At 46.1% G+C, this 22,785-nt stretch overlaps 3 protein-coding genes across 3 annotated transcripts; all 3 read right to left on the bottom strand.

Annotated features, from left to right (window-relative positions):
• Positions 1-1,180: 1,180 nt before the first annotated feature.
• On the bottom strand, positions 1,181-2,122 carry LOC146342765 (olfactory receptor 10G6-like). The gene has a single exon (XM_084807978.1). The coding sequence runs from the start codon at positions 2,120-2,122 to the stop codon at positions 1,181-1,183; it is 942 nt and encodes a 313-aa protein (XP_084664104.1).
• Positions 2,123-7,131: 5,009 nt separating this feature from the next.
• Positions 7,132-8,058, bottom strand: LOC146342766 (olfactory receptor 10G6-like). The gene has a single exon (XM_084808638.1). It carries the CDS (start codon positions 8,056-8,058, stop codon positions 7,132-7,134), a length of 927 nt encoding a protein of 308 aa, XP_084664764.1.
• Positions 8,059-15,500: 7,442 nt separating this feature from the next.
• Positions 15,501-16,427, bottom strand: LOC146342767 (olfactory receptor 10G6-like). The gene has a single exon (XM_084808639.1). It carries the CDS (start codon positions 16,425-16,427, stop codon positions 15,501-15,503), a length of 927 nt encoding a protein of 308 aa, XP_084664765.1.
• Positions 16,428-22,785: the final 6,358 nt, after the last annotated feature.

Consider the following 22,785-nt stretch of genomic DNA (forward strand, 5'->3'; position numbering starts at 1 on the left):
GCCATGGAGTGGAGCCAGCCAGGGAGGATTCCAGGGGGAGGGACGGAGCGCCTCCCCCCCACTGCGGAAGCCCCACAACGGAACAAGGTAAGGGATTTGTACATCCCTATTTAAATATGAGATGTTCTCACAGTATATGTGACACATACAGTGCAATGTTAACTCAGATGTAAGACCCACAGTGTTTAATGGGGCTTACTCTGTATTGCAGCCTTAGATGATAACGTTACAGTACGGGATGCAGCCATAGATATGCCGCAACCACATGGGTACCACAGAAATTGGACTTGAAATGAATGTATGTGCACTAATAGAAGAAATGATATGAGTAGTCCAGACAAATACAATTTTCTGGTTTGTTGTTGTTGTTGTTGTTGTTCAGTCGTTCAGTCATGTCCGACTCTTCATGACCCCATGGACCATAGCACGCCAGGTCTTCCTGTCCTGCGCTGTCTCCTGGAGCATGCTCAAGTCCATATTCATTGTATCAGTGATGCTATCTAGCCATCTCATCCTCTGCCATCCCCTTCTCCTTTTGCCTTCAGTCTTTCCCAGCATCAGGGTCTTTTCCAGAGAGTTTTCTCTTCGCATTAGGTGGCCAAAATATTTGAGCTTCAGCTTCAGTATCTGTCCTTCCAATGAGCACTCAGGGTTGATTTCCTTTAGGAAATTTTCTGGTTACAGATTTTTAATCTGTATCTTGAGGACAGCAGGTTCTAAACAGCATAAAAGAACACAATAGAGATCAGGTGAATGTTCCAGGCTCAGGTTGTCTACCGTGTCGTCTGTCTTCTCTAGTACTGACTAGAGAACTAGCTGATCATCAATGGCCAAGATTGTCTTGAAACTTGTACTACAAGGATCCATTTTAAGAAAAAGTGCAATACTTTCTTCCTCGAGCAAAACTATTTCCAAGGGGATGGCTCCAGATTTATGCTTGATCAAGAGTGCTGCTGGAAATGGACTTCCCCAACCCCTCCTTCCCATGGATGCCCCTCTAGAGCCCTGAAATTGCTACACATGGAGTCAGGAGACCCTGCTGAATCGGAGTGAGCTGTGGTGTGTGCAGGAGGGGACCCTCAAGATTTGGCTAGAGGGGCCTTCTGTAAGTGGAGCTCTTTCTCTCAAGGAGAGCTAATGGAAGGCAGATTCTGGATCCAACCAAAGAATGTTATCTCTATTAGATAAGAGAGCACTGTGGTTTCCTGCTGCACAATTTCCTCACCCCCACTTTCATCTCCTTGTTCCTCAGTGTGTATATGACAGGGTTTAAGAAGGGTGTCAGTGCTGTGTAGAACATGGCAACCACACCTTCAAAGGAGTCTTGAGATGCTGGACGCAGGTAGTTGTAAACCACAGGCACATAGTATATCACCACCAAGGTGATATGGGCTGTGCAAGTGGAGAAGGCCCGGTGTCTCCCTTTCGAAGTGGGAATCCTTAGGATGGCAGAAATGATATACATGTAGGATGTCAGGATCAGGAGGAAGCAAGTCATGGCCACAAACCCGATGTCAACCAAAGTCACCATCTCGTTGAGAGATGTGTCTGCACAGGCCAGTTTCAACACAGCTGGGATGTCACAGAAGATGTAGCTTACCTGGTAGCCCCGACCATATGGCAAACGGAAGGTGAGGGAGGTCTGTATCACAGAGTGCAGACAGCCTCCAAACCAGGTGCCAATGGCGAGGCAACAGCAGGCTTGGCGGGTCATGATCGTGCTGTAGTGGAGTGGTTTGCAGATGGCCAGGAAGCGATCAAAGGCCATCACGGTGTAGAGGAAGCATTCTGTGCAGCCCAGGAAGTGGAAGAAGAAGAGCTGGGACACACAACCAGCGAAGGAGATGACCCTGTTGCCCTCTGCCAGCCAAGCAATCAGTTTGGGGACCACCACTGAGGAGACCATCACATCCATGATGGACAGGTGGCAGAGGAACCAGTACATGGGCTTGTGCAAATGAGGCTCCAATGCTATTGCTAAGAGGGTCAGAACATTTCCAGAAAGAGACAATATGTACACCAGGAAGAAGAAAATGAGCAATACGAGCTTTAGGTCTTTGGGGTAGAGGAATCCCAAAAGTTCAAAATTTTCAAGCAGTGTTGTGATATTTCCACACTCCATTCAGGCAATGCATGTCACGGCAGAACAAAAGTCATGGTGAATGATTGCCACAAACCCAATGTCAACTAAGGTCAGCACCTCATGGTTGGTTGAGCCTGTGCAAACTAGCTTCAGTCCAGATATTCCCCAGAAGTATGGCAAATAGAGAATGAGTTATTGTGGGTGATGTTTAGATTTTAACAACACCCTCCCTCAATGCCTAGAGGCAGTTTTAGAATATTTGGCGTCTAGCAACATCTTGACTCATGCAGTTACATATTTAGCTGGAAGGCATCCCAGGTGGTTGTCACCCCTCTACTGTCCAGAAGAGAATGTTATACCCCTTTTTCTGGAGCAGCAAGGTTTGTTTGCTGTATCGAGCAAAGCACTGATTACTCAAGATGGGTGATCACTGATATTTATTCCTCCTGTGGTTACAGTCTGTGTTCAGTCAATCCAGTACTCACTTCGTATATGTAAAAAATGGGTCCATACCTTTCAGTGGAGTTGAGAGAGGTTTCATCAGCTGAAGGTATTGGTGAGGATAATAATTACATGAAACTAGAATACTTTGAAAAAATCCAGTTTCCATTAGTTTATCTATCCTCACTCCAGCATTTTTACACAAGAGATCTCACGTCCCAGTTCTGCTCCTTAGTTCTCCTTCCTGGACAGTCTTTTTATCCCTCAAAATGCCCTTTTCCAACTTTACAAAGCAAGCAAGAGATTGCTTTGCTGACAATAAATAAACAGGCACTGCATTGGGTTGCCAACAACTAAGTGATTATCTAAGATGTGACATGTTCAAAGGAAGCACCTGCCTGAAAGAAAGGGGAACTCTATTTTGCAAGAGATTATTTCATCCTAGGAAGCAGTCTTTCTCTTGAACACCTGACCTCTATTGCTGGTCTATCTTTATACCTCATGTGCATTCCTTTCTTTTCCTTCCCCCTCTCTACTGTCTACTCATTTTGTGTCCCTCAGGTCACAGGAACTTATGCATGTGAGACTTGGGTTATTCTTGGGTTAATGATGACAACAGTTGAAACTCCAGAGGGCATCATTAAGGCATTGCTTTCTTTGGGGTAAAAACTAAAGAATCCATTCCAAGATGCAACCCTTTGTTCAATTATGCACATCTCAGTCATATTCAGGAGAAGGCTATCAATGGCTACTAATCCTGGTGGCTATGTGCTACCTCCAGTATCAGAGGCACTGAGCACATGGGTGGGAGGGTGCTGTTGCACTCATGTCTTGCTTGTGGGTTTCGTGTGGGCAGCTGGTTGGCCACTGTGTGAACAGAATGCTGGACTAGATGGACCCTGGGTCTGATCCAGCAGGGCTCTTCTTATGTTCTTAGGAAGACTTTATGGTAGGGGTGCATAAACTGATCTTACAATCATGTTTTCTGAACGCATGCAGTGGGAAAACTGAATTGCACCAGCTGGACCACCCCTCCCTATACATCAGGGATGCTGAACCTCAGGCCAAGTGCCAAATATGCCCTACCTGGGTTCCAATCTGCCCCCCAGATGGCCAAGCTTCATTCTTCTGGTCCATCCCCCCATTGTAAAAGGTTGACATGTGTCTCCTAAGGCTTAGTTACTGACAGTAACAGCTTGAAGCTAAAATATGCTGGTGTTTTTGGAATTTTGACTCCACCACTTTGCCTTTGGTCCTGCCACATTTTGTCCTTGGCCCTGCCCATGACTGCAGCCCCCAAGAGCTTGTCCAAAATTGAATTTGTCCCTTGGGCTGAAAGAACTTCACCAGACCTAAAAAAGGATATTATAGAGCTGGGAAAAGGGAAGAAAAGGGCAACTAAAATTATCAAGGGGCTGGAGCATTTGCCCTATGAGAGAAGGGTAAAGCTTGGGGAAAAAGGAGGGTAAAGGGAGACATGATAGAGGTCTACAAAATTATGCATCATGTGGAGAATGTGGACGGGGAGACATTTTTCTCCCTCTCTCAAAATACTAGAACCCGGGGTCATCCCATGAAACCGATTGGAGGGAGATTCAGGACAGATAAAAGGAAGGGCTGCTTCACACAGCATGTAGTTACATTATGGAATTTGCTACCACAGGAAGCTGGTTGGCCACTGTATGAACAGAATACTGGACTAGATGGACCCTGACTCTGATCCAGGATGGCTCTTCTTGTGTTCTTACATCTGCTTTATGGGCTGTTAACGGTGGGAATTGTGTTCTCCCATCCATTTTGACTTCTGAAGTTATTACATCAAGGAAAAATGTGGAAGGAAAGCAGCCATCTGAGGACCGTGCAGTAGACCCAGCAGGGACATCTCAGAGTGCTTCCACATTCACTCACTTTGAACAGGGCATCTAAACGATGCCATCATACCATCGTTGCCATCCCCCTGTGGATCTTTTTTCTCAGACTGCAGGAAGTCTGACGGTTTTCAGAAGAACAGAGGAGCAGTGCAACCTCCACAGGTGCAGATGCCATCAGCAATACTCTTCTGCCTTTCTGAAAGGGTGGGGGCTTGACATGGGCACAGAATGCTGCACTAGTAGACCCTTCTTCTGATCCAGCTCTTCTCATGTTCTTATGTCAATGGCATAGTCCTGAGTGCTATATGCTACGTCCAATATAAGAGGCAGTATGCCTATGTATACCAGTTGTGTGTGTGTGGGGGGGCATGGGTGGGTTGGTACTGTTCCACTCATGTCTGACAGGCAAGGAAGGCAATGAGCAAGTAGACAGTGGCATTCACTGATCCTCTTTCTCACCACCTTCATTGTCTGGGTCAGAGCGAGAGGCAGGTCAATAAGCAGATTGCTATGGCAAAGAGAAGGACTGACTCCAAAGGTCTCTTGTCAGTGGGCCCCTGCTGGGTGTGGGCCCTTGGCAGATGCCCAATCATGCCCACCCTTGACGCTGGTCCTGGTTCTATCCATGCATTACAAAATGGGTGACAAGAGAAATTAAGTATAGTATAACTGTCAGAAGCCTGGCCCATGGGTAGCAGTGTGAGATGTGGCTAATAGGAAGGACTGATGAGCAAGCAAGTCAGGACCAAAAGACAAACCACAAGGCAGGACTGAAGAACAAGCCAGAACCAGAAGACAAACTGGGAGGCAGGATGTACTTTATATATGTATGTATGTATGTATTTAATATCAAATTTAAAAATAGAATCTTGATTAAAACATAAAATCTAAGAGACTGAAAGCACAATTAAAAAAAGAACAATAAAAGACTTGAGCAGCACCAAACAAAATAAAGCTCTTCAGCCATAAATCAGCCTAAATGCCAAAGGCCTGCCTACATGGAAATGTCTTTGCCTGCCGCTGGAAGAACAATGGGGGGGGGGAACAAGCTTAGCCACCCCCAGCAGGGTGTTCCAGAGTGTGGAAGCAGCCACCAAGAAGGCTGTCCCTTGCATCTCTGCCAAGCGTACCTTGGACGGTGGTGGGTCTGAGATACCTTAGTCTGGATATCTTAAACCTGGACAGGCTTGTATGGGAGAAGGTGGTCTTTCAGGGAGCTGGGGGAAGGCAGTCTTTTGGGTAGCTGTATAGGGCCTTCTAGGTCATAACCAGCATTTTGGATTGTGCTCATAAAAGACCAGTGGCCAGTGAAGCTGTTGTAACAAAGGAGTCGTGTCTTCCCTGTAACTGGCCCCAGTCAACTGTCTGGCCGCAGGGTTGAGGAGCAATATAGAAATCAGAACTGAAGAATAACCAGATACAGGAATATACCAGAGCCCAGGAAGGCTCAGCTGGAAGAGGAAGGCTTCTTGTATTCCTTCCTGTCCAGGAGCATCCAGTAGCCAACCCGGGTAGGCAGGGTCAGTTCAGCGCCTGAAGGTACTTCACTGAGAACCTGCTACTTGCATTCAGCGATTCACCGGATGGCGCAGCTGTCCCCAGGTCCCAGCAGCTGCTGACAATAATATAACGTAACAATGGGGAGCAGGGATACTTTGGCACTTTGTGCTTCTCACGACCAGGGGCTCCTTCACACAGAGCTTTCATCCTTCTATTGAGATTGCTCACTCATGGAAGTGCGCGGGCCCTTTAGATGACATCGTGGACCTCCAGGAGCTCTCCTGCACTAAGTGGCCTTTATTCCATTTCTTAAAAGATCAGGGATAATGAGTCATCAAATTACAGAGTTTGAGTTGCTCCTGAGTTCCCTTGTGAAAAGAGGAAAAGTGGCAAGAAGAGGAGACAGACCAATGAAACATATGGAAGACTCAGATAAGGGGGAGGAGGAGGGGGAAAGGGGGGGGGAAGGAATCATGTGTAAAGGGAGTCCGCTGTGATCCTGCATTTAAAACGGAAGCAGAAAGCCCTGTTTTAAATGCAGGATTTTAGGCTAGTGTAGAGATGCTGCATGTTGCTCTCTGCAAAAATATCTCATCCTGAGTCCTATCAGCAGTATCCAGATTGACACTAGTGCTAATGTAAGTTACATCACACTAGTGTAAGGGACTTCAGGTGCAATCGCATTAGCATTAGCTGGCTTGACTCGTTTTCTGGGGAATCCCATCATGCCAGTTAATGTTACTGGTGCTGTGCTAGAGGTCCCTCATGCTATTGCAATGTATTTTATGTTAGTGCTTAGGTCAACCTGGATATTGCCCTATGTTTTATTCGAAACCAATCTTCAGTTTTCATTGAAAAAGAATTACCAAATATTTTCAAAGAAGTAGCACTCTAATATTATATGAAAATATAACAAAACAGCAAACTGTATATGCCAGCTACAACACAATCTAGAATGTGGGCAACCATCAAAGAGCGAAGGAAAGACACACCCAGAGACAACTGGAAGGGATAGGAAGTGGGTTTCTTCAGGGTACGTTGACATACAAGCCATCCAACAGTTTGATTTGAGCTGAGTCAAAAAGAGGCAGCCAGTGCAACTGACACAACACTGGTTGGAGATCCTCCCCGTCACCACTCCCACTTCCACAATCAACTCACCACATGGTGAAGTGGATGTGAGTTGACTTTTTGACCACAGCACAGGAGAAGAGGGTTGTGTCAACCTGGTGCTGTTCATTCTGAATTCCCACCCCACCGTTTCACTAGAGCAGCCTTCATCTCCTTGTTCCTAAGTGTGTATATGACCGGGTTCAACAACGGGGTGACTGTGGTGTAGAACATGCTCACCACTCCATCTACTGAGCCTTGAGTAGCTGGCCTCAAGTAGTGATGAACCACAGGCAAGTAATATATGCCCACCACAGTAACGTGGGCAGTGCAAGCTGAGAAGGCCCGCCGCCGCCCTTCACTGCTGCTGATCCTCAGAATCGCTGAGATGATGTACACGTAGGAGATCAGGATCAGGAGGAAGCATGTCATGGCCACAAGGCCAATGTCAACAAAGACCACCATCTCATTGAGTTTTGTGTCAGCACAAGCCAGCTTTAAGATGGCAGGGATGTCACAGAAGATGTAGTCAACATGGTTTCTTTGTCCGTAGGGCAAGAGAAAGGTCATGGTTGTCTCCAACACTGAATTCAGACAGCCTCCAATCACTGTCCCTAAGGAGAGGATGAGGCAGACTTTCCAGCTCATGAGGCTGCTATAATGGAGGGGCTTGCAAATGGCCAAGAAGCGGTCATAAGCCATCAAGGTGTAAAGCAGACTTTCTGCACATCCAAGAAATTGGAAGAAGAATATCTGGGATACACATCCCGCAAAAGAGGTGACCTTTCCACCAGGAATGAATCCTGCAATCACTTTGGGAACAACCACAGAGGTGAAGGCCATGTCCAGAATGGACAGATGGCACAGGAACCAGTACATGGGCTTGTGCAACTGGAGGTCAGATGCCAACACCCAGAGGATCAAGGAATTCCCCAAAAGCGTCAGTATAAACATGAGGCAGAAGAAGAGGAACAATGGGACCTTCATCTCTCCTGGGTATGGTAACCCAGAGAGGACAAATTCAGGAGGTGCTGTTTGATTCGGACACTCCATGGACAGAATATTGCTATGCTCAACCCACTTCTCAGAGTGGTGAGAAGTTTCAGTGTTGCAGCATTTATTTAGGTTTGGTTCCCTTTGGAAGGAGGGCATAGAAGTCTTATTGGCATTTTGTAATATATGTGTTTATTTATGCAAATTGAGCATAGATGGAGGCATAGCTTAAACATTCAGTCAGACAGCTGAAGTCCATTGCTTCAGATCTCCAGGGAAACAGCCAGCACCCAAAGATGCTTTCAGAGCCCAAACTCAACTTTCTGTGCTTTAAATCATAGATAATCACTCTCTTAACTGAAGCAGCAGTTTCTCTTCACATGCAGACACATAGATCACATCATCCTTGGCTGGGGTGGAGGGAGAGGTGTCCCGCTGTCAGGTATTTCCTAGCCGTTGGGAATGACAGTTGTAGAGAGCAATTGGTCAGTCTCTGTAACAGAGGGAAAGTAGTTGGCAACTTCGTTAGGACATTTAAGTTAGCCTCTACTAGTACATCTGGTTCCATTAATCCTCTCCTGCCCAACCTTCCAATTTTGCACAATTCTTTTTAACAGCAAGTAAAAACCAGTGATCAGTTGGGTTAGTGAATGAAAAACAAAGCTATATAAAACAATGTTTCTCAAAGCATGGGACACTTATACAGAGGAAGTGAAGTTCCAGGAAGGGATAGGATCCAGAGAAGGAGGTGATGTACTCTTCCTCCAACAAGGAAGATTTTCGTAGATGAAGTAATGAACCTTGCAATGGATCCTTCCTTACAGATCCGCACTAGATTTATGGGGGTGACCTCGTCCTCACCCTCACAATGTGATTTGGTAAGAAGGGAGCTGGCAAGGAGGCCACACCATTACCTACTGTTTCCCGATGTGTGGCTTTAGAGAGGGTGGGAGAGATTCTATTCTAATCCGTCTTTAAGTTGCAGTATGGAATATCCATCCTCATCTATATCAACTTGGATTAAACAGCAAGGGGTATGTACATGACTGCTTACAAGGATCTCTACACATTCACCTGTAGACCTGGGGTTAGATCCAGATTTATGCTGGGTCAACAGTGCTGGCAAAAGTGGACTTCCCTGTCCTCTCCTTCCCACAGCAGCCCCTCTATACCCCTCTACAATGCTGCACAGAGAGTCAGGAGCCACTGCTGAATGGAGTGAGCTGCAGTGTGTGTGGAGAGGGGATCCCAAAAATCCAGTTGAGTGACCTTCCAAGAACAAAGCCTTACCTCTTGAGGAAGGCTGCTTCCTCTCAAGAAAGGCAGACCTTGGATCCAACCCATGATTATTTGTGCCAGGGTTGGAAGCTCTGGAAGATGGCACAAGAATGGAAGGGAGCCTGATATTTAAAAGTTTGCAAAATATTGGCAAGAAAAGAAACCAAATCAATGCCAGGTGAACTGATGAAAATCTGTTATCTCAGTAGTCAACCTGAAAACACATGTCCCATCTAGTCAGAAACACTCTTCATGGATATGGTGTTGAAACAGATACCTCTACACGTGCCTCAACTGAACATTGTCTTGTAACAAAACATGACAGTCCCACTTTCCTCCATCCAAAGATTAGGAGAACCCTATCCCCAAAGTCCAGATTTCTACACCCTTTGCCCAAGCTTAATAGACTTCAGTGATAAACTGGAAAAAGATTTCTGAAGACACAAGAATCATCCAGGAGAACATTACAGTCAGCCTTTCAATGACGTAACATTTTTCTCTGATCTACCTCTTCAAAGATTATCACAACATCTCTAAATGCATTTAGAAGGAGCTATACAATCCAAATTCCCATGTCCCTGAGAGTATGAACACTAATGCTAACTGATAGATACTGGTGAAATGACCTCTTTGAAGAGGAGAGGTGCCTGCTTCAGACTTTCTGATGAGACTTGGAAGACTTTATTTGGAACTGTTGATCAGTTTTTGGAATCACTTGGATGCTTAACAAGACATGATTAGCAAAAACTTGCAGAAGCTTTCTTGTCACCTTTATATCATTCCAACTTTTTTTTTCCATTCAGAAGATTGGTTTTCCTCATGGTAGATCTGCTTCCTCAATGACAGCAATGTCATCTGAGTGGCCCCAAACATACCTTCACCCAAACTTAGCATTGGCTAGATGTGCATGGAAAGAAGATCCCCAACCCAGACTTCCTTCCAGGGAGAGAGCTGTGTGAATCTGTCACAGGAAAATCAACCAAGGGTGTTCAACACCTGAAAGGCCATCAGGTGAAATGTGGATTAAGCTGTTGTGGGCTGGAATACAGCAGGTCAGGTCTCCTTCCATTTGTATTTGTTCTTTCTAACTTGCATTGAGATGTTTCTTTAGCCTTCCACATCTAGTATACCTAGACATGTCATTTTGAGGACAATAACATCGCCACTTCTTTAATTCAGTCTCACTATAGGGGATAATGTGTTGGCCCAATGTTCTTCACCAGCAGGGTCACATTTCCTTTCCCTCCCATGTCTTTATAACATCGCATCTCCTGTGAGTCCCACAACTCCTCCTTGCTCATTATTACCCCAGAGTTACAGACATGTGCACTCTTGAGAACATGTCTATGACCTATCTTTCCATCAAATTCCAGTGAGTGTAATTAAAAAAGATTGTTTATTTGAAAGAAAGGTAATTATTGTTGCATGATTGATAATTATCGGGGACCAATACATGTAAACAGTGGTTTGGGTCCAGGACAAAGTTAAGTCCCATTGAAATCAATGAACCAACTTCTTTGAAGTCCCAGTGATTTCAATGGAAACTGAGTGCAGGTAACTGTACTCATTTCTATCAAGGGTGTGGAAGTTGGGCTCAGATGGCAGGCTAATCTGCTGTCTGGCAGGCACAAGATTTTTAAGGTGCTACCACACAGCTAGTGCTCACGTGAATCGGTCCAAAGCAAGTGGAGAATTTGCCCGCTTCCTTTAAAGCTCGTTGGTTAAAGGATGTGTCCAGAATCATAGACTAAGGATCCAGGCTGCACCCAATCCTGTTCACCACCCACTCATCTTCTACTGAGAACGGTGCTCTTAAATTTGTTCAGGAATGATCTGCAATTAGGGATGAGCCTTGAGAGAACCCAGTCTGCCGATGATGTCATAACAAATTATACAGAAGGGTGAAAACCCAGCAAGTGGGTTGAGAAGAGCTCCAAAACGATCTCTACAGACCAGGGCAACCAAATGGCAAATGGTGTTCAGTATAAGAGTACGGGAATGCACCTGGGGGAAAACATCCTGAGATTGAGCCAGTGTGGTGGAGCAGTTGGCGTGTTGGACTAGAGCAGGAGTGGGTCACTTGTGGTCCTCCAGAAGGACTGCAACTCCCATCATCCTTCCCCATTGACTATGCTGGCTAGGGCTGATGGGAGTTGCAGTGAAATAACACCTGGGGGCCAACAAGTTGCTCACCTCTGGAAGAGAGTCCAAGAGAGCTGGGTTCAAATCCCCACTCATCCATGAAGCTCAGTGGGTGACCTTGGGCCACTTATTCACTGTCTCTCAGTGTACTCTACCACACAGGGCTGTTGTGAGGATAAAATGGAGGGAAAGGAACCGTGCATGCGGTCTTGAGCTCCTTGGAGAAAAGGTGGAGTATAAATATAGTAAATAAATTAATCACTTCACATAGACCCTGAAGTGACCCTGAGTAACCAGGAGTGTGATCATGGTGGATCACTCAACATCATCTTGGTGTGTGGAAACAGCTACGAAGACTCCTGATATGACAGAGACCCTGAGGGTGGGTGGTACTCAGGTCTGAGAATTGGCTTGCTTGCCTGTTCATGACACAGTTGCACTACCTCTGCAGGAGCAGGTATATAGTTTTTTTGTTTGGGGTGGGTGCTCCGAGATCCATCTACATCACTGGAGGCCCACGTGTGACCTTAGTGGCCCAGAGTGCTCATTACCAAATTCATTGGATTTGGCCCTTGGGCTGAAAGAGCTTCCACACATCTGCTTTATGGTCTGGTCGTGGGGGTGATTGGGTTGTCCCATCCATTTTGACTTCTGAAATTATTACATCAAGGAAAAATGTGGAAGGCAAGCGGCCATCTGAGCACTGTGCAGCAGAACCAGCAAAGACTTCTCAGAGCACTTCCACATTCACTCACTTTGAACAGGGCATCGAAAGATGCCATCATCTTATCGTTGCCATCCTCCTGTGAGTCTTTTTTCTCAGACTCCAGAAAGTCTGACTTTTTCCAGAAGAACAGAGGAGCAGTGCAACCTCCACAGGTGCAGATGCCATCAGCAATACTCTTCTGCCTTTCTGAAAGGGTGGGAGTTTGCCATGGGCACAGAATGCTGGACTAGATGGACCCTTCGTCTGATCCAGCAAGGCTCTTCTCAAGTTCTTATGTCAATGGCATAGTCCTGATGGCTATATGCTACATCCAGTATCAGAGGCAGTATGCCTATGTTTACCAGTTGCGGGGGAACATGGGCGGGATGGTGCTGTTCCACTCATGTCTGACAGGCAAGGAAGGCAATGAGCAAGTAGACAGTGGCATTCACTGATCCTCTTTCTCAACACCTTCATTGTCTGGGTCAGAACGAGAGGCAGGTAAATAAGCAGGTTGCTATGGTAAAGAGAAGGACTGACTCTAAAGGTCTCTTGTCAGTGGGCCCCTGCTGGGTGTGGGCCCAATCAAGCCCATCCTTGATGCTGGTCCTGGTTCTATCCATGCATTACAAAATGGGTGACAAGAGAAATTAAGCATAATGTAACTGATAGAGGCCTGAGCTGTAGGTAGCAGTGTGAGATGTTCCAAGAGCCAGGAGACAAGCTCGTAGGAAGGACTGAAGAACAAGTCAGGACCAAAAGACAAACCACAAGGCAGGACTGAAGAACAAGCCAGCCCAGAAGTGAGACTGAAGAACAAGCCAGAACCCAAGGACGAACTGGGAGGCAGGATGTACTTTACTTACTGCCTTACTTACTTATTTAATATCCAGTTTGAAAATAGAATCTTCATTAAAACATAAAATTTGAGACTGAAAACACAATTAAAAACAGAACAGTAAAAGACATGAGCAGCACCAAACAAAATAAAGCTCTTCAACCATAAATCAGCCTAAATGCCAAAGGCCTGCCTACATGGAATTGTCTTTGCCTGCCGCTGGAAGAACAGTGGGGAGGAAGCACACTTAGCCACGCTCAGCAGGGTGTTCCAGAGTGTGGAAGCAGCCACATAGAAGGTCGTCCCTTACATCTCTGCCAAGCGTACCTTGGATGGTGGTGGGAATGAGAGAAGGGCCTGTGCTGGATATCTTAAAACCTGGACAGGCTTGTATGGGAGAAGGTGGTCTTTCAGGGAGCTGGGGGAAGGCAGTCTTTTGGGTAGCTGTATAGGGCCTTCTAGGTCATTACCAGCATTTTGGATTGTGCCCAGAAAAGGCCGGTGAAGCTGCTGTAACAAAGGAGTCGTGTCTTCCCTGTAACTGGCCCCAGTCAACTGTCTGGCTGCAGGGTTGAGGAGCAATATAGAAATCAGAACTGAAGAATAACCAGATACAGGAATATACCAGAGCCCAGGAAGGCTCAGCTGGAAGAGGAAGGCTTCTTGTATTCCTTCCTGTCCAGGAGCATCCAGTAGCCAACCCGGGTAGGCAGGGTCAGTTCAGCACCTGAAGGTACTTCACTGAGAACCTCCTACTTGCATTCAGCGATTCACCGGATGGCGCAGCTGTCCACAGGTCCCAGCAGCTCCTGACAATAATATAACGTAACAATGAGGAGCAGGGATACTTCGACACATTGTGCTTCTCACGACCAGGGGCTCCTTCACACAGAGCTTTCATCCTGCTATTGAGATTGCTCACTCATGGAAGTGCGCGGGCCCTTTAGATGACATCGTGGACCTCCAGGAGCTCTCCTGCACTAAGTGGCCTTTATTCCATTTCTTAAAAGATCAAGGATAATGAGTCATCGAATTACAGAGCTTGAGTTGCTCCTGAGTTCCCTTGTGAAAAGAGGAAAAGTGGCAAGAAGAGGAGACAGACCAATGAAACATATGGAAGACTCAGGTAAGGGGGAGGAGGAGGGGGAAAGGGGAGGGGGAATGGAAGCATGTGCGATGGGAGTCCGCTGTGATCCTGCATTTAAAACGGAAGCAGAAAGCCCTGTTTTAAATGCAGGATTTTAGGCTAGTGTAGAGATGCTGCATGTTGCTCTCTGCAAAAATATCTCATCCTGAGTCCTATCAGCAGTATCCAGATTGACACTAGTGTTAATGTAAGTTACATCACACTAGTGTAAGGGACTTCAGGTGCAATCGCATTAGCATTAGCTGGCTTGACTCGTTTTCTGGGGAATCCCATCATGCCAGTTAATGTTACTGGTGTTGTGCTAGAGGTCCCTCACGCTATTGCAATGTAATTCTTATTAGCTCTTAGGTCAACTTGGATATATGGATGTCAGAGAATTCCGCCATGGATCTCAGTGAGGCCGAATGCCAGTACATTCAGTCCCCCGAAATCTGTTGCGGAACGAAGCCCCCCGCTCCCCCCCACTAAAGGCACGCGAAACGGAGCACTTACCTGGTGCCATTTGTGCTGCTTTGCGAATGGCGCCTGCCTCTGCGGCTGCCATTCACTTCCCCATTTAGGCCGTGATAGGCTACATAAGTACTTACGTAGCCTATTACGGCTAACGCAGGGACGCCATTTGAGTCCCTGCGGAGGCCATGATCAGCTACGTAAATATTTACGTAGCCTATCACAGAAAAAAAACCAGGGGCACAAATGGCATAGCGTCCACCATTTATGATTGTGTCTTTCGCCGTGATAGGTTACGTAAATATTTACGTAGCCTATCATGGCCAAAACCAGGAATGCAAACGGCAGCGCCATGGCCGCTGCCATTTGCATCCGCAGGCTCCACATGCTTGCGAATGCACCCAGCTGGCGGCTCTGCGGAGTTGCTGCGGAGCAGAGCTGGCCGAGTTAGGATTTCGGGGGGAGGTGCAGAGCACCTCCTCCCCACCGCAAAGCACCCCTGAGAAAAGGTAAGTGACTTTCATACATTCCTACTTGGATATTGTCATATTTTTGATTAGAAAACAATATTCAGTTTTCATTGAGAAAGAATTACAATATTTTCAAAAAAGTAGCACTCTAATATTACATCACTTTTGTTTTATGAAAATATAACAAAACAAGAAACTTTATTCCAACTACAACACAATCTAGAATGTGGGCAACCATCAAACAGTGAAGGAAAAACACACCCAGAGACAACTAGGAGGGATAGGAAGTGAGTTTCTTCAGGGTACGTTCACATACAAATCCTGCAACATTTTAGCTTGAGCTGAGTTAAAACTGGTGGCCAGTGCAACTGACACAACACTGGTTGGAGATCCTCCCCATCACCACTCCCACTTCCACAACCAACTTACCACATGGTGAAGTCGATGAGGGTTGTGTCAACCTGGTGCTGTTCATTCTGAATTCCCACCCCACCGTTTCACCAGAGCAGCCTTCATCTCCTTGTTCCTAAGTGTGTATATGACCGGGTTCAACAACGGGGTGACTGTGGTGTAGAACATGCTCACCACTCCATCTACTGAGCCTTGAGTAGCTGGCCTCAAGTAGTGATGAACCACAGGCAAGTAATATATGCCCACCACAGTAACGTGGGCAGTGCAAGCTGAGAAGGCCCGCCGCCGCCCTTCACTGCTGCTGATCCTCAGAATCGCTGAGATGATGTACACGTAGGAGATCAGGATCAGGAGGAAGCATGTCATGGCCACAAGGCCAATGTCAACAAAGACCACCATCTCATTGAGTTTTGTGTCAGCACAAGCCAGCTTTAAGATGGCAGGGATGTCACAGAAGATGTAGTCAACATGGTTTCTTTGTCCGTAGGGCAAGAGAAAGGTCATGGTTGTCTCCAACACTGAATTCAGGCAGCCTCCAATCACTGTCCCTAAGGAGAGGATGAGGCAGACTTTCCAGCTCATGAGGCTGCTATAATGGAGGGGCTTGCAAATGGCCAAGAAGCGGTCATAAGCCATCAAGGTGTAAAGCAGACTTTCTGCACATCCAAGAAAGTTGAGGAAGAATATCTGGGACACACATCCCACAAAAGAGATGACCTTTCCACCAGGAATGAATCCTGCAATCACTTTGGGAACAACCACAGAGGAGAAGGCCATGTCCAGAATGGACAGATGGCACAGGAACCAGTACATGGGCTTGTGCAACTGGAGGTCAGATGCCACCACCCAAAGGATCAAGGAATTCCCCAAAAGTGTCAGTATAAACATGAGGCAGAAGAAGAGGAACAATGGGACCTTCATCTCTCCTGGGTACGGTAACCCAGAGAGGACAAATACAGGGGGTGCTGTTTGATTTGGACACTCCATGGACAGAATATTGCTACGTTCAACCCACTTCTCAGAGTGGTGAGAAGTTTCAGTGGTGCAGCATTTATTTAGGTTTGGTTCCCTTTGGAAGGAGGGCATAGAAGTCTTATTGGCATTTTGTAATATTTGAGTTTATTTATGCAAATTGAGCATAGATGGAGGCATAGCTTAAACATTCAGTCAGATAGCTGAAGTCCATTGCTCCCACCTTCAGATCTCCAGGGAGACAGCCAGCACCCGAAGATGCTTTCAGAGCCCAAACTCAGCTTTCTGTGCCTTAAGTCATAAATAATCTCTCTCTTAACTGAAGCAGCAGTTTCTCTTCACATGCAGACACATAGATCACATCATCCTTGGGAGGTGGAGGGAGAGGTATCCCCTTGTCAGGTATTTCCTAGCCTTTCACAGCTATTGAAAGCAACTGGCCAATCTCCATAACAAAAGGAAGGTACTTGGCAACCTTGCTAGGACATTTAAGTCATCTTCTAGTAGTATATTTGGTTCCATTAATCCCCACCTGCCCAAACTTCCAAATTTGCAATAGTATTTGTATCAACAAGATAAAATCAGTGATCAGTTGGGTTAGTGAATGAAAAACAAAGCTGTATAAAACAGTGTTTCTCAAAGCATGGGGCAACTATACAGAGGAAGTGAAGTTCCAGGAAGGGTTAGGATCCAGAGAAGGAGGTAATGTTCTCTTCCCCCAACAGGGAAGATTTTCATAGATGACGTAATGAACCTTACAATGAATCATTACAGATTAGCACTAGATTTATGGGGGTGACCTCGTCCTCACCCTCCCAATGTGATTTAGTAAGAAGAGAGCTGAGAAGGAGATCCCATCTTTTCCTACTGTTTCCCCACATGTGGCTTTAGAGAGGGTGGGAGAGATTCTATTCTAATCTGTCTTTAAGTTGCAGTATGGAATATCCATCCTCATCCATATCAACTTGGGTAAAACAATAAGGGGTATGTACGTGATTTCTTACAAGGAAGGATCTCTACACATTCACCTGTAGACCTGGGGTTAGATCCAGATTTAGGCTGGGTCAACTGTGCTGGCAAAAATGAATGTCCCTGCCCCTTCCTTTTCACAGCAGCCCGTCCACACCCCTGGAAATGTTGCACAGGGAGTCAGGAGTGAGCTGCAGTGTGTGTGGAGAGGGGATCCCCCTTCCTCTCAAGAAAGGCAGACCCTGGATCCAACTCCCGAATATATGTGCCAGGGTTGGAGGCTCTGGAAGATAGCACAAATATGGAAGGGAGCCTGATATTTAAAAGTTTGCAAAATATTGGCAAGAATAAAAGCGAATCAATGCCAGATGAACTGACGGAAATCTGTTATCTCAGTAATCACCCTGAAAACACATTTCCCATCTAGTCAGGAACACTATTCATGGATATGGTGTTGCAGCAGATACCATTACACATGTCTCAGTTGGACATTATCTTGTAACAAAACAAGGAAGTCCCACTTTCCTCCATCCAAAGATTAGGAGAACCCCATCCCTGAAGTCCAGATTTCTATACCCTTTGCCTGAGCTTGTTAGACTTCAAATCAGGAAAAAGATTTCTGAAGATCAGAAATCATCCAGGAGAACATTACAATCAGCCTTTCACCCACATGATGTTTTTGCTCTGATCTGCCTCTTCAAAGGCTATTAGGACATATGTAAATGCATTTAGAAGGAGCTATACAATTCAGATTCCAACGTCCCTGAGAGTATGGACACTAATGCTAACTGGCGAAATGCATACAGGCGAAATGACGTCTTTGATGAGGAGAGGTGCCTGCTTCAGACTTTCTGATGAGACTGCTTGGAAGACTTGATACAGAACTGTTGATCAGTTTTTGGAATCACTTGGATGCTTAACAAGACATGATTAGCAAAAACTTGCAGAAGCTTTCTTGTTACCTTTATATCATTCCAACTTTTTTTTTCCATTCAGAAGATTGGTTTTCCTCATGGTAGATCTGCTTCCTCAATGACAGCAATGTCATCTGAGTGGCCCCAAACATACCTTTACCCAAACTTAGCATTGGCTAGATGTGCATGGAAAGAAGATCCCCAAACCCAGATTTCCTTCCAGGGAGAGAGCTGTGTGAATCTGTTGCAGGAAAATCAACCAAGGGTGTTGGACACTTGAAAAGGCCATCAGGTGAAATGTGGATTAAGCTGTTGTGGGCTGGAATACAGCAGGTCAGGTCTCCTTCCATTCATATTTGTTCTGTCTAACTTGCATTGAGATGTTTCTTTAGCCTTCCACATCTAGTATACCTAGAGATGTCATTTTGAGGACAATAACATTGCCACTTCTTTAATTCAGTCTCACTGTAGGGGATAATGTGTTGGCCCAATGTTCTTCACCAGCAGGGTCACATTTCCTTTCCCTCCCATGTCTTTATAACATCGTATCTCCTGTGAGTCCCACACCTCCTCCTTGCTCATTATTACCCCAGAGTTACAGACATGTGCACTCTTGAGAACATGTCTATGACCTATCTTTCCATCAAATTCCAGTGAATGTAATTAAAAAAGATTGTTTATTTGAAAGAAAGGTAATTATTGTTGCATGATTGATAATTATCGGGGACCAATACATGTAAACAGTGGTTTGGGTCCAAGACAAAGTTAAGTCCCATTGAAATCAATGAACCAACTTCTTTGAAGTCCCAGTGATTTCAATGGAAACTGAGTGCAGGTAACGGTATTAATTTCTATCAAGGGTGTGGAAGTTGGGCCCAGATGGCAGGCTAATCTGCTGTCTGGCAGGCACAAGATTTTTAAGGTGCTACCACACAGCTAGTGCTCACGTGAATCGGTCCAAAGCAAGTGGAGAATTTGCCTGCTTCCTTTAAAGCTCGTTGGTTAAAGGATGTGTCCAGAATCATAGACTAAGGATCCAGGCTGCACCCAGTCCTGTTCACCACTCACTCATCTTCTACTGAGATCAATGCTCTTAAATTTGTTCAGGAATGATCTGCAATTAGGGATGAGCCTTGAGAGAACCCAGTCTGCCGATGATGTCATAACAAATTATACAGAAGGGTGAAAACCCAGCAAGTGGGTTGAGAAGAGCTCCAAAACGATCTCTACAGACCAGGGCAACCAAATGGCAAATGGTGTTCAGTATAAGAGTACGGGAATGCACCTGGGGGAAAACATCCTGAGATTGAGCCAGTGTGGTGGAGCAGTTGGTGTGTTGGACTAGAGCAGGAGTGGGTCACTTGTGGTCCTCCAGAAGGACTGCAACTCCCATCATCCTTCCCCATTGACTATGCTGGCTAGGGCTGATGGGAGTTGCAGTGAAATAACACCTGGAGGCAAACAAGTTGCTCACCTCTGGAATAGAGTCCGAGAGAGCTGGGTTCAAATCCCCACTCATCCATGAAGCTCAGTGGGTGACCTTGGGCCACTTATTCACTGTCTCTCAGTGTACTCTACCACACAGGGCTGTTGTGAGGATAAAATGGAGGGAAAGGAACCATGCATGTGGTCTTGAGCACCTTGGAGAAAAGGTGGAGTATACATGCAGTAACTCAATCAATCACTCCACATTGACACTGAAAGGACCTTGAGTAACCAGGAGTGTGATCATGGTGGATCACTCAACTTCATCTTGGTGTGTGGAAACAGCGATGAAGACTCCTGATATGACAGAGATCCTGAGGGTGGGAGGTCTTAGACTTGGCTTGCTTGCCTGGTCTGGACACAGTATCACTACCTCTGCAGAAGCAAGTACATAAAGTCGGAAGCGACTGACCGAATAAAAAACAACGTGCTCTGAGATCCATCCATATCACTGGAGGCCCACCTGTGACCTTAGTGGCCCAGAGTGCTCATTACCAAATTCATTGGATTTGGCCCTTGGGCTGAAAGAGCTTCCACACATCTGCTTTATGGTCTGGTCGTGGGGGTGATTGGGTTGTCCCTTCCATTTGCACTCCTGAAATTATTACATCAAGGAAAAATGTGGAAGTCACGCGGCCATCTGAGGACTGTGCAGCAGACCCAGCAAAGACTTCTCAGAGTGCTTCCACATTTGCTCACTTTTAACAGGGCATCTAAACAATGCCATCATCCCATCATTGCCATCCTCCTGTGGGTCTTTTTTCTCCTGTGTGTCTCTTTTCTCAGACTGCAGGAAGTCTGACTCTTTTCAGAAGAACAGAGGAGCAGTGCAACCTCCACAGGTGCAGATGCCATCAGCAATACTCTTCTGCCTTTCTGAAAGGGTGGGGGTTTGCCATGGGCACAGAATGCTGCACTAGTAGACCCTTCTTCTGATCCAGCTCTTCTCATGTTCTTATGTCAATGGCATAGTCCTGAATGCTATATGCTATGTCCAATATAAGAGGCAGTATGCCTATGTACACCAGTTGTGTGTGTGTGTGGGGGGCATGGGTGGGTTGGTACTGTTCCACTCATGTCTGACAGGCAAGGAAGGCAATGAGCAAGTAGACAGTGGCATTCACTGATCCTCTTTCTCACCACCTTCATTGTCTGGGTCAGAGCGAGAGGCAGGTAAATAAGCAGATTGCTATGGCAAAGAGAAGGACTGACTCCAAAGGTCTCTTGTCAGTGGGCCCCTGCTGGGTGTGGGCCCTTGGCAGATGCCCAATCATGCACACCCTTGACTCTGTTCCTGGTTCTATCCATGCATTACAAAATGGGTGACAAGAGAAATTAAGCATAATGTAACTGATAGAGGCCTGAGCCGTGGGTAGCAGTGTGATATGTGCCATGAGCCAGGAGACAAGCTCGTAGGAAGGACTGAAGAGCAAGTCAGGACCAAAAGACAAACCACAAGGCAGGACTGAAGAACAAGCCAGAAGTGAGACTGAAGAACAAGCCAGAACCAGAGGAGAAACGGGGAGGCAGGATGTATTGTATGTATGTATCTATGTATGTATGTATGTATTTAATATCAAATTTAAAAATAGAATCTTGATTAAAACATAAAATCTAAGAGACTGAAAGCACAATTAAAAAAAGAACAATAAAAGACTTGAGCAGCACCAAACAAAATAAAGCTCTTCAGCCATAAATCAGCCTAAATGCCAAAGGCCTGCCTACATGGAAATGTCTTTGCCTGCCGCTGGAAGAACAGTGGGGAGGGAACAAGCTTAGCCACCCCCAGCAGGGTGTTCCAGAGTGTGGAAGCAGCCACATAGAAGGCTGTCCCTTGCATCTTTGCCAAGCGTACCTTGGACGGTGGTGGGTCTGAGACATCTTAGTCTGGATATCTTAAACCTGGACAGGCTTGTATGGGAGAAGGTGGTCTTTCAGGGAGCTGGGGGAAGGCAGTCTTTTGGGTAGCTGTATAGGGCCTTCTAGGTCATAACCAGCATTTTGGATTGTGCTCATAAAAGACCAGTGGCCAGTGAAGCTGTTGTAACAAAGGAGTTGTGTCTTCCCTGTAACTGGCCCCAGTCAACTGTCTGGCCACAGGGTTGAGGAGCAATATAGAAATCAGAACTGAAGAATAACCAGATACAGGAATATACCAGAGCCCAGGAAGGCTCAGCTGGAAGAGGAAGGCTTCTTGTATTCCTTCCTGTCCAGGAGCATCCAGTAGCCAACCCGGGTAGGCAGGGTCAGTTCAGCGCCTGAAGGTACTTCACTGAGAACCTGCTACTTGCATTCAGCGATTCACCGGATGGCGCAGCTGTCCACAGGTCCCAGCAGCTGCTGACAATAATATAACGTAACAATGGGGAGCAGGGATACTTTGGCACTTTGTGCTTCTCACGACCAGGGGCTCCTTCACACAGAGCTTTCATCCTGCTATTGAGATTGCTCACTCATGGAAGTGCGCGGGCCCTTTAGATGACATCGTGGACCTCCAGGAGCTCTCCTGCACTAAGTGGCCTTTATTCCATTTCTTAAAAGATCAGGGATAATGAGTCATCGAATTACAGAGCTTGAGTTGCTCCTGAGTTCCCTTGTGAAAAGAGGAAAAGTGGCAAGAAGAGGAGACAGACCAATGAAACATATGGAAGACTCAGATAAGGGGGAGGAGGAGGGGGAAAGGGGGGGGGAACGGAAGCATGTGTGATGGGAGTCCGCTGTGATCCTGCATTTAAAACGGAAGCAGAAAGCCCTGTTTTAAATGCAGGATTTTAGGCTAGTGTAGAGATGCTGCATGTTGCTCTCTGCAAAAATATCTCATCCTGAGTCCTATCAGCAGTATCCAGATTGACACTAGTGCTAATGTAAGTTACATCACACTAGTGTAAGGGACTTCAGGTGCAATCGCATTAGCATTAGCTGGCTTGACTCGTTTTCTGGGGAATCCCATCATGCCAGTTAATGTTACTGGTGCTGTGCTAGAGGTCCCTCATGCTATTGCAATG

The sequence above is a fragment of the Heloderma suspectum genome, chromosome 6, assembly GCF_057233095.1.
Source record: "Heloderma suspectum isolate Gila_16-S chromosome 6, 16-S_ref, whole genome shotgun sequence".
NCBI lineage: Eukaryota > Metazoa > Chordata > Lepidosauria > Squamata > Helodermatidae > Heloderma > Heloderma suspectum.